The 14981-nt window shown below is 34.5% G+C and overlaps 1 protein-coding gene and 1 non-coding gene across 10 annotated transcripts in view; one reads left to right on the top strand and one right to left on the bottom strand.

The window, feature by feature from the left end:
• Tut4 (terminal uridylyl transferase 4) overlaps nucleotides 1–14981 on the bottom strand; it is a 100006-nt gene that overhangs the window by 25753 nt on the left and 59272 nt on the right. For 8 of the 9 annotated variants that reach the window (NM_175472.4, XM_017320139.2, XM_017320141.2 and 5 more), the window contains 6 exons: nucleotides 13370–13456; nucleotides 10356–10459; nucleotides 6838–6895; nucleotides 6644–6747; nucleotides 4357–4446; nucleotides 2714–2827 (listed from right to left, as the gene is read on the bottom strand). In NM_175472.4, the coding sequence (NP_780681.2) occupies nucleotides 2714–2827; nucleotides 4357–4446; nucleotides 6644–6747; nucleotides 6838–6895; nucleotides 10356–10459; nucleotides 13370–13456 (557 nt within the window). Of the gene's footprint in view, nucleotides 1–2713; nucleotides 2828–4356; nucleotides 4447–6643; nucleotides 6748–6837; nucleotides 6896–8903; nucleotides 9616–10355; nucleotides 10460–13369; nucleotides 13457–14981 lie in introns of those variants that run through there. The other variant, XM_006502983.4, reaches the window with a different exon arrangement.
• Nucleotides 11633–11739, top strand: Gm25827. Its single transcript, XR_003955457.1, has one exon. It is a non-coding gene; the product is annotated as a U6 spliceosomal RNA (small nuclear RNA).

Raw genomic sequence — 14981 nt, 5'->3', positions numbered from 1 at the left:
TGCCTAAATCAAGGATTGGCCAGTACACATTTCTGTGGAGGACTGTCTTAATAGGTAATTGACGCAGAAGTACCTACCCCATTATGGACAGTCTGTTCCCTAGATGATGGAAGGGTAGAGATAATTTATATTAGCAGACAGTTACCAGAAAGCATCAAAGTATTCATTTCTCCCCGCTCCTCTGATGTTGTGGATATGGCATGACCACCCTGATGCTGTGACTTCCCTGAAACTATGGACCGAAGCTAAAACTGAACTAAACCCTTTCCTCCCAAAGCTACTTTTTGGTTAGAACATTTTATCATAGTACAGAAATGAAACTGGAACAATCTGTTAAAGACTTGATCATCAAGATGATGGGAAATTATTAGGTTTTTGAGGACAGGTCCTACACGTGGACTAAGGTACCTCAGTTTCCCAGTGTTTCTGTTTCCTGGTTCATAGTACAAGTAGCCTCCTCCACCACATATACGAAACATGATATGCTTACAAAGAAGAGGGCCAAATGACCTTAAAATATGCTCCCTAGAATCATAAGCTTAAATATAGCATTTATTATAGGCTGTTTTAGTTCACTGCATTAATATGAAGCTAAATCATACAATGAGGAAAAAGAAAGAAGCCAAACAAAAAAAGATAGTGGTTATGACTGATTTCAACTACTTGATACTCTACACAAAGACAAAATTATGGACTAAAAAGACTAAAAATAAAAAAGATCATTGATTACCAAGAATTGGCAGGAAGGATGCTCAAGACAAACCAAAAACTTACAAGTTCAGAAGAAAACTGTATTGTGTAATAATGATGAGCATACAATTATGTATTACTCAAATCTACATGATATACAACCCCAATATAAATTATGGATTTGATATGACTACGATATAACACTGTAAATTAACCAATTTTAACAATGTATTACTCAGGCTGGAGAGATGGCACTGACTGCTCTTCCAGAGGTCCTGAGTTCAATTTCCAACAACCACATGGTGGCTCACAACCATCTGTAATGGGATCTTATGCCCTCTTTTGGTGTGTCTAAAGATAGTGATAGTGTGTGTACTCATATACATAAAATAATTAAATAAATCTTTAAGAAAAATGTATTACTCAAGTGAAGCTGATAAGGGGGGAGGACTATGACTATGTGCCTGCCAAGATGAGGGATATAAATATGAAAAATCTCTACCTATTCCTCAATTTTGCAGTGATCTTAAATTATTCAGACTAAAGAATTTTTTCAGGACTATGTCTCAGCCATATAATGCTCATCTACTAGGTATATATGAGGAACTACATTTGATTCACAGTACCACAAAGACTTTAAATATAAATATATAATAGCACGAACATAGTATTTAGTTAAGAATTTTTGCCTAGGAAAAATATTTAATTTTTATTTTCCTACTACTGATTGTTTAAAATGGGAAAAAGGTATTGCTAAAACCATGTCAATCATGAGACTATTTGAAAATTTAAGATGGCTATCAGGTACTTATACCACATGGCTTAGTATTTTTGTTACCATATTATAGTTTAGTTGAGAACAGAACATGTGGTTTTCGAACCAGGCATAGAAGCACACAATTTTAATCCTAAGGGAGGCAGAGGGTGGCAGGCAGATCTCTGTGAGTTTGAGGACAACTAGGACTATGAAAACAAACCCTGCTTAAAAAAATAAATAAAATAAAATAAAAAATAAAAAAGAATATGTAGTTTTCCAGATGTATCTCTCCCATCTTTAAACACTTAAGTTTCTAAAAATACAGAACTGGATCTTCTCTAACGCCAACAAATCCACTCTCCCAGAAATGGGAGAAGCAAATATTAGAATAAGAATAGTTTTATACCTCTTTCAGAGAAGAGGGCATGAACTGTCTACTAAAACTGACTCTGAGTCACTAATTTATGACCATAATAATCTCCTTTCAATGTATATGTTTAATTAATATGACTATAGAAAAAATAAGAAAAATCTTCCTGCATATTCTTGACCAGACTTTTCAAGACTGTCAAGGATATGTAGGAATATATAAAACGTCATTATCAAGCAGGAGGAGGAAATATATTCTAGAGAGAAGAAACATATATGCTTCCACGTGAGAGCCTATTATTATATGTATGAGTTTGTGCTAAGCTACAGGAATTTGATTATACATATCTGCACTATTTTGGTTTTTGGAGACAGGTTCTCTCTGTATAGCCCTGGTTGTCCTAGACTCACTCTGTAAACCAGGTTGACTTCAAACTCAAATCTGCGTGCCTCTGCCTCATGGGTGGTAAGATTAAAGTCATGTGCCACCACTGCCCAGCTTATCTTCAGTATTCTAAGACTTCAAAATTTTAAAATATTACCGAAGATACTCAACAATTACTATGGTAGTCAATACACTCCAATAGTAAAATTTCCCAAAAGGTTCACTATTTTAATTATAGCATTAATTTTAACAAAAAAACATCGATGACAGAAAATCCATCATGACCTCAGCAAGATCTCCTGTTTAAATCCATGATTTATTTAAAAGCACCTGTAACAGTTCTTTGTGAGACAAGTTCTTGCTCAGTTGCCTAGTGTGTTCTGAAACACACTACATAACACAGGCTGGCATTAAACGCCTAATGATTACACTTCTTTCTTTGTAGTCCCGAGTGTTGGGACTACAGGCATCAGCCACTATGCTTTGGGCTTATAATATTCTTAAACACTCACCTCTTGTAGAACTGGGATAACTGGTGGCTTTCTTTGCTGCAGAAAGTACAGCACCATAAGGATGTAAGCATATGAAGATAAACTTCCCCGAGATGCATCTCCAATGTCACAGCGCTAAAAAATACAATGATTACAAATAAAAATTAAACTCATTCCACAAACCACTGACTACTCTGTTACTTTATTTTTAAAACTCACTGAACTGAAAGATACCCAGAAATTTTGTAACAAATTACAAAATTGTGAGAAAACAGGCATTTTTATATATTACAACTAAATGTAGAAATCAGTGTAACAAGGAGATGGAGAGATGGCTCAGGGGTTAAGAGCACTGACTGCTCTTCCAGAGGTCCTGAGTTCAGTTCCCACCAATCATGTGGTGGTTCACAACCATCTGTACAGTGTACTCATATACAATAAAATGAATAATTCTTTTTAAAAAAAAGCAACGATTGCTCTTTCAGAAGGCTGCAGGTTCAATTCCTACTACCCACCTGATGGCTCACAATCATCCTTAATTCTAGTTGCAATAAACTCACAACTTGTCTTCTAACCTCTAAAGATACCAAGCAGACAAATGCTGCACATACATACATGCAAGCAAAATATTCATAAATATTAATTTATTTAAAATATTTTTTAAAGACAAGGACTCTTTCTCTAAGAGCCATGGCTGATCTGGAACTCACTAGACCACACTGATCTCTTAACAGAGATTCACCTGCCTCTGCTTCCCTGAGATTAAAGGCACATTACCATGCCTAGCAACTCTTTAAAATTAAGTTTAATACAAACTATGAACTATTCAAAATATGAAGAATAGTAATGCAGTATCAAAATAACAAAAGCAAAACAAATGCCCTAATATTTCCATTTCAAAAGTTATCTTTAAGAATGTGTAAAATATCTAGGAAATTGGATTTTAAAATTGGAATAATTACAATAATAAGACATCAAGAAAAGATAAGATCATTAGTAAAGTTTAGGAAAAAAGTACTAGAGCTATGCAAACAAAGTGATACATATCCACTAAAACTTAAAAAAAAGACTGGGAAATGGATCCATGGATTAGAGCAATTGCTGTGAAAAAGCAAGAGGACCCAAGGTCAACCCCTCCAACTTCCACATAAAAACTCAAAAGGCCTGCATGTGCCTGTAAACCAGCAGTGAGGAGCAGAGACAAGAAGATCCTAGGAGTCTGTGGATAGCACAGATAGCAGTCAGACTTGGTAGTATATTCCTTTAATCCTAGCACTTGAGAGGCAGAGGCAGAAGGATCTCTCTGAGTAGACTACACAGCAAGTTCCAGGACAGCTGGAGCTACATAGTTAAGACCCTATAACAAAAATAAATTTTAAAACACAAATAAATAAATTAAAATTAAATGATTACACAGTAAAAGCTCAGGTACAACTCAAGAAACACTTGAGTTTGATTAAAACAGGAAATCACCAAAATCAAAAAAACACAGAAAGATCCTATTTTAGAAGAGAAGAGAGACAAAAAAAAAAAAAGGAAAAAAAAGAAAAAAATTAAATAATAAAACTAAAACAATATTTTTCACAAGTCTGATAACAGTAAGTTTCACTTTACCTATCACAAGTATTATAACAAGACAAATAATTTAACGTCTTCATCAGTACCTTTGCAAACACTTTCATAGTATATCCCAAGTACTGTACTCTAGGATCAATAGCTGCATAAGTAGCTAGCATTCTTGTGTTGTGTTGAGCCTGAAAAATAATTACATATTTGAAATCACTTAATATGCATTAATTAACTTTACAAATCAGATAAAAAGATACAGTATACTTTAAATAGTATATCGAGATTTCAAAATTCCTAGCAATTAGTCAAACAAACCAACTTCACTCTGAAATCAGTATCAAAACACTTTTCCTGGGGCTGGAAAGATGGCTCAGCAGTTAAGAGCACTATCTGCTCTTCCGAAGGTCCTGAGTTCAAATCTCAGCAACCACATGGTGGCTCACAACCATCCATAGTGAGATCTGATGCCCTCTTCTGGTTTGATCTGAAGACAGATACAGTGTATTTAGATATAATAATAAAATAAAATCTTTGGGAGGAGAGAGCAGGGCCAACCAGAGCAAGTGGAGCCTGAATTCAATTCCCAGCAATCACATGATGGCTCATAACCATCTACAGCTACAGTGTGTGTGTAAATAAATCTTTAAATAAAAAACTTTTCCTTACATTGCTCACAGTAGAAAAATTTAAACACATCAATAATCTGCCAACTTTTTTTTTAGTTAACAAGGAAGAACTGGAATGTAGTGCCCCCACTATCACAAGTTAATTATACTGTGAAGTTTCCCACCTTTGTGGAAATTGCAAGGGTACAGTCAGCATATTCAGTGCAAGCCACCTACATGATCATGGTATCTTCCCTACTAGGGGAGTGTATCTGTCAACTTTTAAAATGAAAAATATAAACCAACAACAAACACTGAGAAAGAAATAACAGACATTCTCCCATTTACAATAGCATCAAAAAAATAAATTATCTAGGAATAAACCAAGGAGGTGAAAGATTCGTTTTCCTTTTTTTTTTTTTTTTTTTAATTTCTAAATTGTAAACTTTAGATTTCTGAAGAGCAAGATAATACACTAGAGATACTATGGTCACAGCTTGGTAGAATCAATATTGTGGAATTGATTTTCTACCAAAAAATCATTTACAGATTCAATGAAACCCAAAAAAACATTCTTTATAAAAATAAACCATCCTAAAATGCAGCATATAGAAACAAAAAAGAGCACAGACAGCCAAAAAAAAAACCCTCAAGAAAAAGAGTGATACTGGAGGGATTACAATTCCAGATCTTAGATACATTACAGAGTCATAATAAAAACACTATGGTACTGAAATGAAAAAAGACACATAGACCATGGAACAAAAACTGGAGATCCAAACATAAGTATTCTTAAATAGAGTTATCTAATAGTTGACAAAAATGCCAAAGATATAAACTGGAGAAAAGACAGCATCTTCAGCACATGGGGCCGGGAGATCTGGATGTCCACATGCAGAAGAATGAATTACACCAGTACCTAGCACTTTTCACAAAAACTCCACATGGATCACAGGCCTAGCTGTGGACTGCAACTACAACAAGAAAGCGTAAGCAGTACCTTACATGATGCAGGGGTAGGAGAGGACTTTCTTTCTTTTTTAAAGATTTATATATTTATTTTATGTATATGAGTACACTGTAGCTGTCTTCAGACACACCAGAAGAGGGCATCAGATCCCATTGCAGATGGTTGTGAGCCACCATGTGGTTGCTGGGAATTGAATGGAGGACCTTTGGAAGAGCACTCAGTGTTCTTAACCACTGAGCCATCTCACTAGCTCCAGGAGAAGACTTTCTTAATTAGGACCCCACTTGCCCAGGAGTTAATCCAACAATTGAGGACCTCATGAAACTAAAAAGCTTCTAAGCAACTAAGAAACAACCAACTGAGGAGAGATTCCACAGAACAGGGGACATTTGTCATCTGTAAAGATTACAAAGGATTAATATTCAGAATATATAAAGAATTCAAAATACAGTAAGAACAAAGCAAAAACCAATCCATTCAGAAATGGGCATGGGATCTGAAATTTTTTGTTTTGTTTTGTTTTGTTTCTCAAGACAGGGTTTCTCTGTGTAGTCATGGCTGGCCTCAAACTCAAGAGATCCAACCTGCCTCTACCTCCCAACTGTTACCAACTGTTAGGTCTGCAGGTGTGCACCACCACCGTCAGGCTCAAGAAAAGAAAAAACAAAACAAAACAAAGCAAAAAAACACAAGGAAAAGGATGTAGTTATATTTTAATATAACTATATACTTAAAATATAAAAATAATTTTCAAGTAAAAATTTTAAAGTATAATTATAGATGGCTGGGCCTAAAAGAAAAACTTACCAATGTGTTATATAAACTGATATCACCTTCTAGTCCACTTCTCCTGTGTTCAAATTTTACAATAGGCACTTTGGCAGTAGTTATAGGCAGAATGTTTCTTAAACCTGAGGGTTGGGGAACAAAAACTTAAGAAAGCTAAATAATTTTTATAATGCCAGAAAGTCTTTTTTTGAAATAAAGATATGAAATTTTACCTGGATGCCTCTTAAGAATTTTCGCCAAATTTTCAATTATTTCTTTACAGTTTAATTTCTGTAAATAAATAAATAAGGTAGAATTCAATTTATCCTATTGTAAATTCTACTTTAACCAAAGCATTTAATACTAGCACTTAAACTTTCTAATCATAATGAGCTATATACTTGTGAACTAAGTACGATTTCAAAGACCCACATCATTAGCATAGACTTGGAGCCTGCTAGAAATACAGAAGCTCAAGCCGTGTCCCACTGTAAGGAATTATGACTATTCTAGAACGATCCAAGGCTATTCACAGAGACTGACGTCTAAAGAGCATGAAAATAATATGATTCTCAATATGTGAATATGTTTTTACTTAAAGTTATCTGATATCCATTCTTTTGGTTTTAAATGAGTGGATTTATTACGAATATAGTAAGTGGGAATAGAGAATAAAATAAATAAATAAATAAATAATATTAATAATAGGAAGAGTGTTGTATCAGACATATAATCCAACAGAAACTACCAGAGAAGCTAGGGTAAACGAAACAGCAGGACCTTTTGAAAGAGAACCTCAGGCAGAACATTTAGTCAGTTTACTTACTGTTTTACTGCTTTAGTTCTGGTCCTATATACTTAATAAACTCTCTCATTCAAAACAAAACAAAACAACAAAAAGGTCAGCTGTTGTAGGTTACTCTCTATAGAAAACATAATTGGTATAGTTGTGAGAGTTATAAGATGCTATTCTGCTGAAAGTTACAGAACAAAATTAAAGATAGGTTTAGTGAGGACAAAAAACTGTAATGACAAAGAACACAGGCACTGCATTTAGACAGACCTATTAACTGTCTGCATGACTAATCCTCAGCAAACCCCAGCATCACACTGCTACTCCATAGTAAGGCTCTGCTCTGCAGAGTTGCTGGACAAGTACCTAAAACCTATTATAAAGCATTCACTAGTGCAGGTGGTGGTGGCACATCGCACCCTTTAAACTTTAATCCCAGAGAAGCAGAGGCAGACAGATCTCAGAGTCTGACGTGAGACTGGTCTACATAGCTCCAAAACAGACAGGGATACTGAGAAACCCTGTCTTGAAAAACAAACAAACAAAACAGCACTCAACAACAAGTTTGATGTTAGATAAGCACTTCAAGTTTTCTTTAGCTGTCTTATCATCATCATCATCATTGTCGTCTTTATCATCATTATATCCTCTGTGAGTTTTGTTAAATTTTGTGTTTTGAGACAGTGTCTATGTATGTAGCCTGGCTATCCTGGAAAACTCTTGTAAACCAGGCTGGTCTCGGCCTTCCCCATCCCTGCAAGTGCTGCATGTACCCTGCCTCTAGTTCCTAGTATTATTTTGTTGATGAATAATAGAAACATGATCCTGCTACCACAGCACCAACTTACTCTAGGAGATTCATCCCTATGCAAATTTAAATGTGGTGTTTTTGTTTTTGTTTTTTTTTAAAGCAGAAACAGCAAAATTGATTTGGCAATAAAAGACAAAATAGGACATAGAAAATAATGCCTTTATAAATTAGCTGTATTAAGCTAAAGACTATTAAAATAAATAAATCATTATCAAACCACTTTTGTAGATATTCAATATACATATATCCCTTCATTACAAGAGAGTATATGCAGCTAAATCTGGGGGTTTCAAAGGAGTCATTAGTTACTAACTCACATACACGAAAATGAGAGGTAACTGCTCTTTACTGTGTAAAATAAACAATTCTAATAAAGTTCTAAAGATTTAATAATAGCTTATACGGAATTTTTTTTTTTTTTTTGGTTTTTCGAGACAGGGTTTCTCTATGTAGCTCTGGCTGTCCTGGAACTCACTTTGTAGACCAGGCTGGCCTCGAACTCAGATATCCGCCTGCCTCTGTCTCCAGAGTGCTGGGATTAAAGGCACGCCTGGCAAAATATTTTATTCTTTATGATTGTTTTCAACTTCCCAATACATATTACAGTTAAAGTCTAAACATTAAAATTAACAAAGATATCTAAATCTCTCTTTCCTATTCCAAAAGTTTTTGTTCTCAGGCACGTGTACATATTATTTTTTTAAATGACTATCAAAGATTAGAGTCAGAAAAAAAGATATATAAGACATCACTGCTATCTTTAGGCCTACTAATTTACTAATTTTAAAATCATTTTCTGGAAGATCTGCCTCAGGAACACACAGCTGCACTATTCTACTGGACTCTTTGCTTTAAGATTTATTTTTTTAATCATGTATATATGAAAGCTTTCAACATTGGAAAGTAGTGGGTAGGTTCTATACCACTATTAATACTATATTCAGTTATATTATGGGTTAAAAAAAATTACAAAGAGGCAGTGAGATATAATGAAAGAGTGTAAATCCATGACTACACAGCCCTAGATACAAATGCTGGCCCAACAGTTAGAGGTGAGTGACGTGAAGTTAAATAAACTAGTTTGTCTTTTTTCTTTTTCTTTCTCTCTCTCTCTTTCTTTCTTCCTTCCTTCTTTCCTTCGTTTCTTCCTTTTGTTGTTATTAATGTTTATTTATTTACTTGTGTGGAAGAAGTGGGAACATCACAGCACATATGGAAGTCAGAGAACAACATACTAAAGCTACTTCCCTTCTTCAAACACGTGGATCTCCGGATCAAATATATATTGTCAGGCTTAGAAACAAGCATCTTTACCTGTTGTACCATCTCTAGAGCCCCCAGTTTGTCTTTCAAAGCTTCAGTCTCCTTAACACAAAGTGATACACTGAGAAAATGGGATAATTATATCTACCTCAAAGTGGATGAAAAATGAAAAAAGATAAAGCATGTATAAGTGTATACAGCAACTCAATAGATGTTACTTTCCCATCTCACCCACAATAAAGTTTCTAACCCTCAATCATTAGAATATTTCATCTATGGAAAAGATATCAGTGCTTCAAAATTATAATTAATTTTCAGGATAGAATCTATTTATGTTTGATGATTAGCTATATGTTCTACTTACAGCATACATAACAGCGAAGGGGGACAGTATAACCCATTTATAAATTAGATGACTACCTGTATTTTCTACTTACAAAGTACATAACACAGAGAGAGAAAAACAGAGTATATAACACGGGAGTGGGGTGGGGTGAGGAACGACTATTATTTGCTTACTACCAAACCAGTTTACTACCAGTTTCTCACTGGTTTTAATTTTTAAAATTCCAAATTAAATGGTAAACTAACTTATTCACTGAATTCATTTCTAGACACTTGTAAATCTCAAAAACCTGTTACATTAAAACATAACATTAAATTTATTTATTTTAATTCTGAACATTTTTTAAAAAATAGATTTCCATAGGAGCTGAGTTTGAGTATTTTCTAAACTGATAATGCTAATGCTTCTGCATCAAGCACTACTACTTACACACTGATAAAAAGAACCATACTGTGTAAAATAAATATCACACATGGAACTAAGACAAATTTACTATAAGACAAAACAAACTTTTAAATCCTTTCCAAATACTACTTACCTCTGCATTTTCATGGCCTTCCAGAGTCATACAAATATCCAGATCACTATCTCGGAATCCAAATCCATTCTTAGAAGAACCAAATAAGCACAATCTTGCTTTTTCTAGCTCAGGAAAATAAGTCAATGAGTCATCTAACATCTACTAATGGCTTAACATAAATGAAATACTGAGCAATTCCAAAACATCCAGCCCTAGCTAGGATCTTTTCCTTAGGGCCTTACGCCCAAGCAGCTGTTCTTTCTTTTCCACGTATCATAAATTGTATAGGTATAAAGTATCTATGTCATTCAGACCGACTATTATTCCTATAATTCCAACTGTGATGGATAAAGTTGATGTAATAGTTCTATGGGGGAATCACTAAACACGTTTATGAGAAATTATCTAGATTATGATATCTGAGGTAGAGTACCTATCCTTAATGTGGTTGGTATGATTACATGGACTGACTAAAAAGGAGAAATTGTGCTGAACACAAATCTTCACCATTTCCTGCTTCCTACCTGGACACACTGTGCCCTGCTCCTGCTGCCATGAAAGACTCTAATCTCTGAAACTGTAAGCCAAAATAAATCCCCCCATCCTTCCTTAAAAGTGCTCTTTTCAGGTGTTTTGTCAAAGCAAGGAGACAAGTAATTAATACACCAACTCTCAGCAAAGAGCATTACTATTCAGACACTCACCAGGAAGGTATGACATCATTTAATACCTTGCTCGACCTGCACAAGTCAATCATAAGACCTTCAGCTTCTTCCAGCTCAACCATCTAATGTTGTTCTTCAACAGGAGTACCAAAGGTTAAGCTCAATATTTAATAGCTCATCTCTTTAAACCTGTGCTTTCAGTGTAGAATTCAAGTACTTTTAAATTCTCACCTCAATATATAGGGAATTTTCCTCCCATATTCAGCTCAATTCACTAGATATAAACCCTGTTACAATTGTTCCTTCTCATTCTCCAATAACACTCTCTCAAACAAATAATTTACAAGTTTAAGTACACATTTAAATTTATGTATTTATTAGTGGAGGCATGCAATATGCACATCTAGATAGAAGACAACTTGTCTGGGTTGGATGTCTTTGTTTACTATGTAGGTCCCAGAGACTGAACTCAGATTGTCATACTTGGTGGCAAGTGCCTTCACCTGCTAAGCCATCTCACTGGCCTTTAATTATATAGTTAGACAATAAATTTCATGCTCTGAAAAAAAATCATTCCATGTAATACTGATTAAATTTCAATGATAATGAAGAAAGATAAAAGAAACTAAAGGGCTCAGCAGTTCAGCAGCACATATAACAACACTAAAACAATATAGAGATTAGCAAGGCCTCTATGCAAAGATGGCATATAAATTTGTGATATAGTCCATGTATTTTTAATTTTTAAAACTTTATTTGTACATGTGCATGTGTGTGCCACAACACTTATGTTTGGAAGGCAGAAAACAATTCACAGAAGTTGGTTGTCTCCATCTGCCTCCTGGGTCTAAGGGATCAAATTCTGGTCAGTAGGCTGAGCACTTTTACCCAATGAGTCATCTCACCAGCCTAAGAGGTCCAGACTTTTAGGAGTTTTCATTTGAAATCTACTAAAACAAAATATTTTTAAAAGTATTTGCAATATAAAATACTGCAAAGTATGAGACCTTAATTTTCAAATATATAATATATTCATAAAAAAGGAGCTATGATGATCAAATAAAATTGAATGTTGAGTTTTATTTAAAAGGGAGTAGACAGACTTAAGATTAGCCTGCCCCTCATCAACTAGGCTAGGATAGCTGATTAGTGAGCACTAGGAACAGGACCTCTCATTGCCTCTCCAGTACTCCAGTTACAAATGTGTACACATGAGTACATGTATGGACACACGCATGCAAGTCCCTGTAGAGACCAAAAGAGAGTGTTGAATCTCCTAGAGCTAGAGTTACAGATAGTCTACTGAATACTAGTACTAAGAATCAAACTCCAGTTCTCTGGAAGAAGTGTTCTCAACTGCTGAGCCATCTCTGCATACCCTACACCCTGTGTTTTTATATTGATTCTGGGAATAAAATTCAGGTCCTCATGCTTACAAACACTACCTAGTAAGGCATCTCTCCAGCCTTATATAAATTACTATAAATATCCTTTTTGAAAATATTTAATCACAAAATTCCTGATTCTTCATTCTTGTGCTAAAAAACAAAAACAAAACACACAAAACTTGTCTATTCTGGTATTTTGGAGCAAAAGCCTTCATTTCATATCATGCATGGTTTCTTTCTTTCTTTTACATTAGACATGCTTCGGCAATTCCTGTTAGTTCTATCTTCAAACATAACCCGTTTCTGACCACTGACCTCCAGAACTGCTGTGCTTCATCTGTACTCATGTCGCAGTTCTCTCAATGTTCTTGCTTGTACTCTCATAGTGCTACAATCTGTTCACTGAGATCGTATCATTTAATGCTACAAATTCTACATGGCTTTCACTAAATGAAAAGTCCTTCTATCAATGTCCAAAAGGTTCTAATGATCTAGTCCTTAAAATATCTCTATGACCTTGTCTTTCTATTTACAACCTATCTTGCATATTCCACTCCAAACATACTGGACCTCCCAGTTGGTCTCTAAACACATCAGATAGAATCTAAGTCTTGGAATCTACCCTTCCTTTACATAATGTACTCTCCAGGATTTCATATAATTTGTTCCTTCATATTATTCAGACTCAACTCAAATGCTACCTCAAAAGGGATTTACTACCCAACCTATCACTTCTTTTATCACAATACTTTTAATATCATTTAATATTTACTGAAATATTTATATTTATCTCTCAAGTTGACTACTATCCTGTCTTAAATATACTCCTCATGCAAGCAGTTCTTATCTCTGTTATTAGTAACACAGCCACAGAGACTAAAATAGTATATAACATATAACAGTTAAACATTAAGTCAATCAAACTCAAAACTATGTGATTATAGTAGCAATAACAACCAACTTTTAGCCTATGACATACCATCATATTCTTTTTGAATAAACTTTTCCAAGCCAATTAAAATTTGTTCCCTGTTGTGTTGTTCAGAGCAAGGTGGTGATAATTCATCTATATTAAAGAGAAAAAGAAACATGAAAACAAAATATAAAAAATTTTCAGATTTTTAACTTAAAAATTTTGACTCTCAATATTTTTACTGCTTATTTACTTTTATGACTTTAAACCCATAAATGAAACTAGAGAACGGGCAAAGAGACAAAGAAGAAAACCTTAAAGCACATATGTATATTTTACCTGATAATCTCCCCTATATTCTACACATGCATTTACCTTTTGAAAACTAATTAATACTGCTTTCTTTAGATATTTAGCTCTTTCCCTTATTTTCCTCCATCTCAACAGGTTCAGTTACCAACGCACCCACTTAAATCTTGTCCAGATTTCCAAGTTCCCTACAAATCAATCTACCTCCCTGCAACCTTGACACTTCATCTTGACTGACTTTCTCTACTATTTCAAATTGCCTGACACTAGCAAATGATTTTCTAATGTTCTTGCAGTGTTCCAGTCTTCATTTATATTACTTTTTCCTTCCCAAGGGGATCATACAAATGTCTTAAGAATATGTGTGCCTCACTCCTTCTCCAAAGACACATCCTCAGATCTCTACATAGCAATGAAAATAATGTAATGTCTGTTATAATTCATTAAATCAGCATTTACTTTTATGAATGGAAATGTATCAGGCTGGAGTGATGGCCCTGAAGTTAAGAGCATTAGCTACTATTCCAGCGGACCCAGGTTCAATCCCCTGGACTCCGATAGTGGCTCACAACTATTTGTAACTCCAGTTCCAGGGTATCTTTTCTTTCTTTTGTTGGTGTAATGTTTGTTTACTTAGTTATATGAAAGAAATGGGAACATCACAGCACATAAAACCCTCCCTACTCTAGCCTCTGAGGTTTCTGCACAAATTGGAATATAGATATACTTGAAGGCAAAATACCCATATGCATAAAATAATTTTTAAAATAAAAATAGAAATAATAATAAAAAGTAAATACATGAGTATTTATAGAGAGAGGAAAAATGAAAAATAAAGTTTCAGGGTTTTGTTTTGTTGGTTTGGGGCTGTGAAAGTATTCTATATAACAGATATATATGTTATGATTTAGTTAACTACTTGTGTTAAAAAGAGGCTTTGTCCTAGAGCAGCATGCTACTGAGATGGAGTCTTTAAGAGGTACAATAATAGTAGGAAGTCTGCAGTCATAGGAGACATGCCTTGAAGAGGGGAAATACTGGAATCCTATCCACTTCCTCTTCTCGTCTGCACAGCAAAGAGAAATGGTTTTGCTACACCATACATTTTTGTTACTGCTTCATCATAGGCACAAAGTTGACAAAACCAAATAGGTTCTAGACTAAATCCCTTAAACTCTAAACCAAAATAAACCTATTTTTCTTTTAAGTTGATTCCTCTGAGGTTTGCCTTAACATGATTAAGTGCTAACACAAAAATCACAGAGCACTGCAGCACCAAGCATGAACAGAAGTGAATAAGAACAAACTATATTTGTAATGATTCCATGGAAACCCATAGCAAGCTAAAAAAAAAGAAAAAAAAGAAAAA

The sequence above is a fragment of the Mus musculus genome, chromosome 4 (assembly GCF_000001635.26).
Source record: "Mus musculus strain C57BL/6J chromosome 4, GRCm38.p6 C57BL/6J".
Classification (NCBI taxonomy): Eukaryota; Metazoa; Chordata; class Mammalia; order Rodentia; family Muridae; genus Mus; species Mus musculus.
The sequence above is the reverse complement of the archived record's forward strand: the minus strand, read 5'-3'. Positions and strand labels throughout refer to the sequence as shown.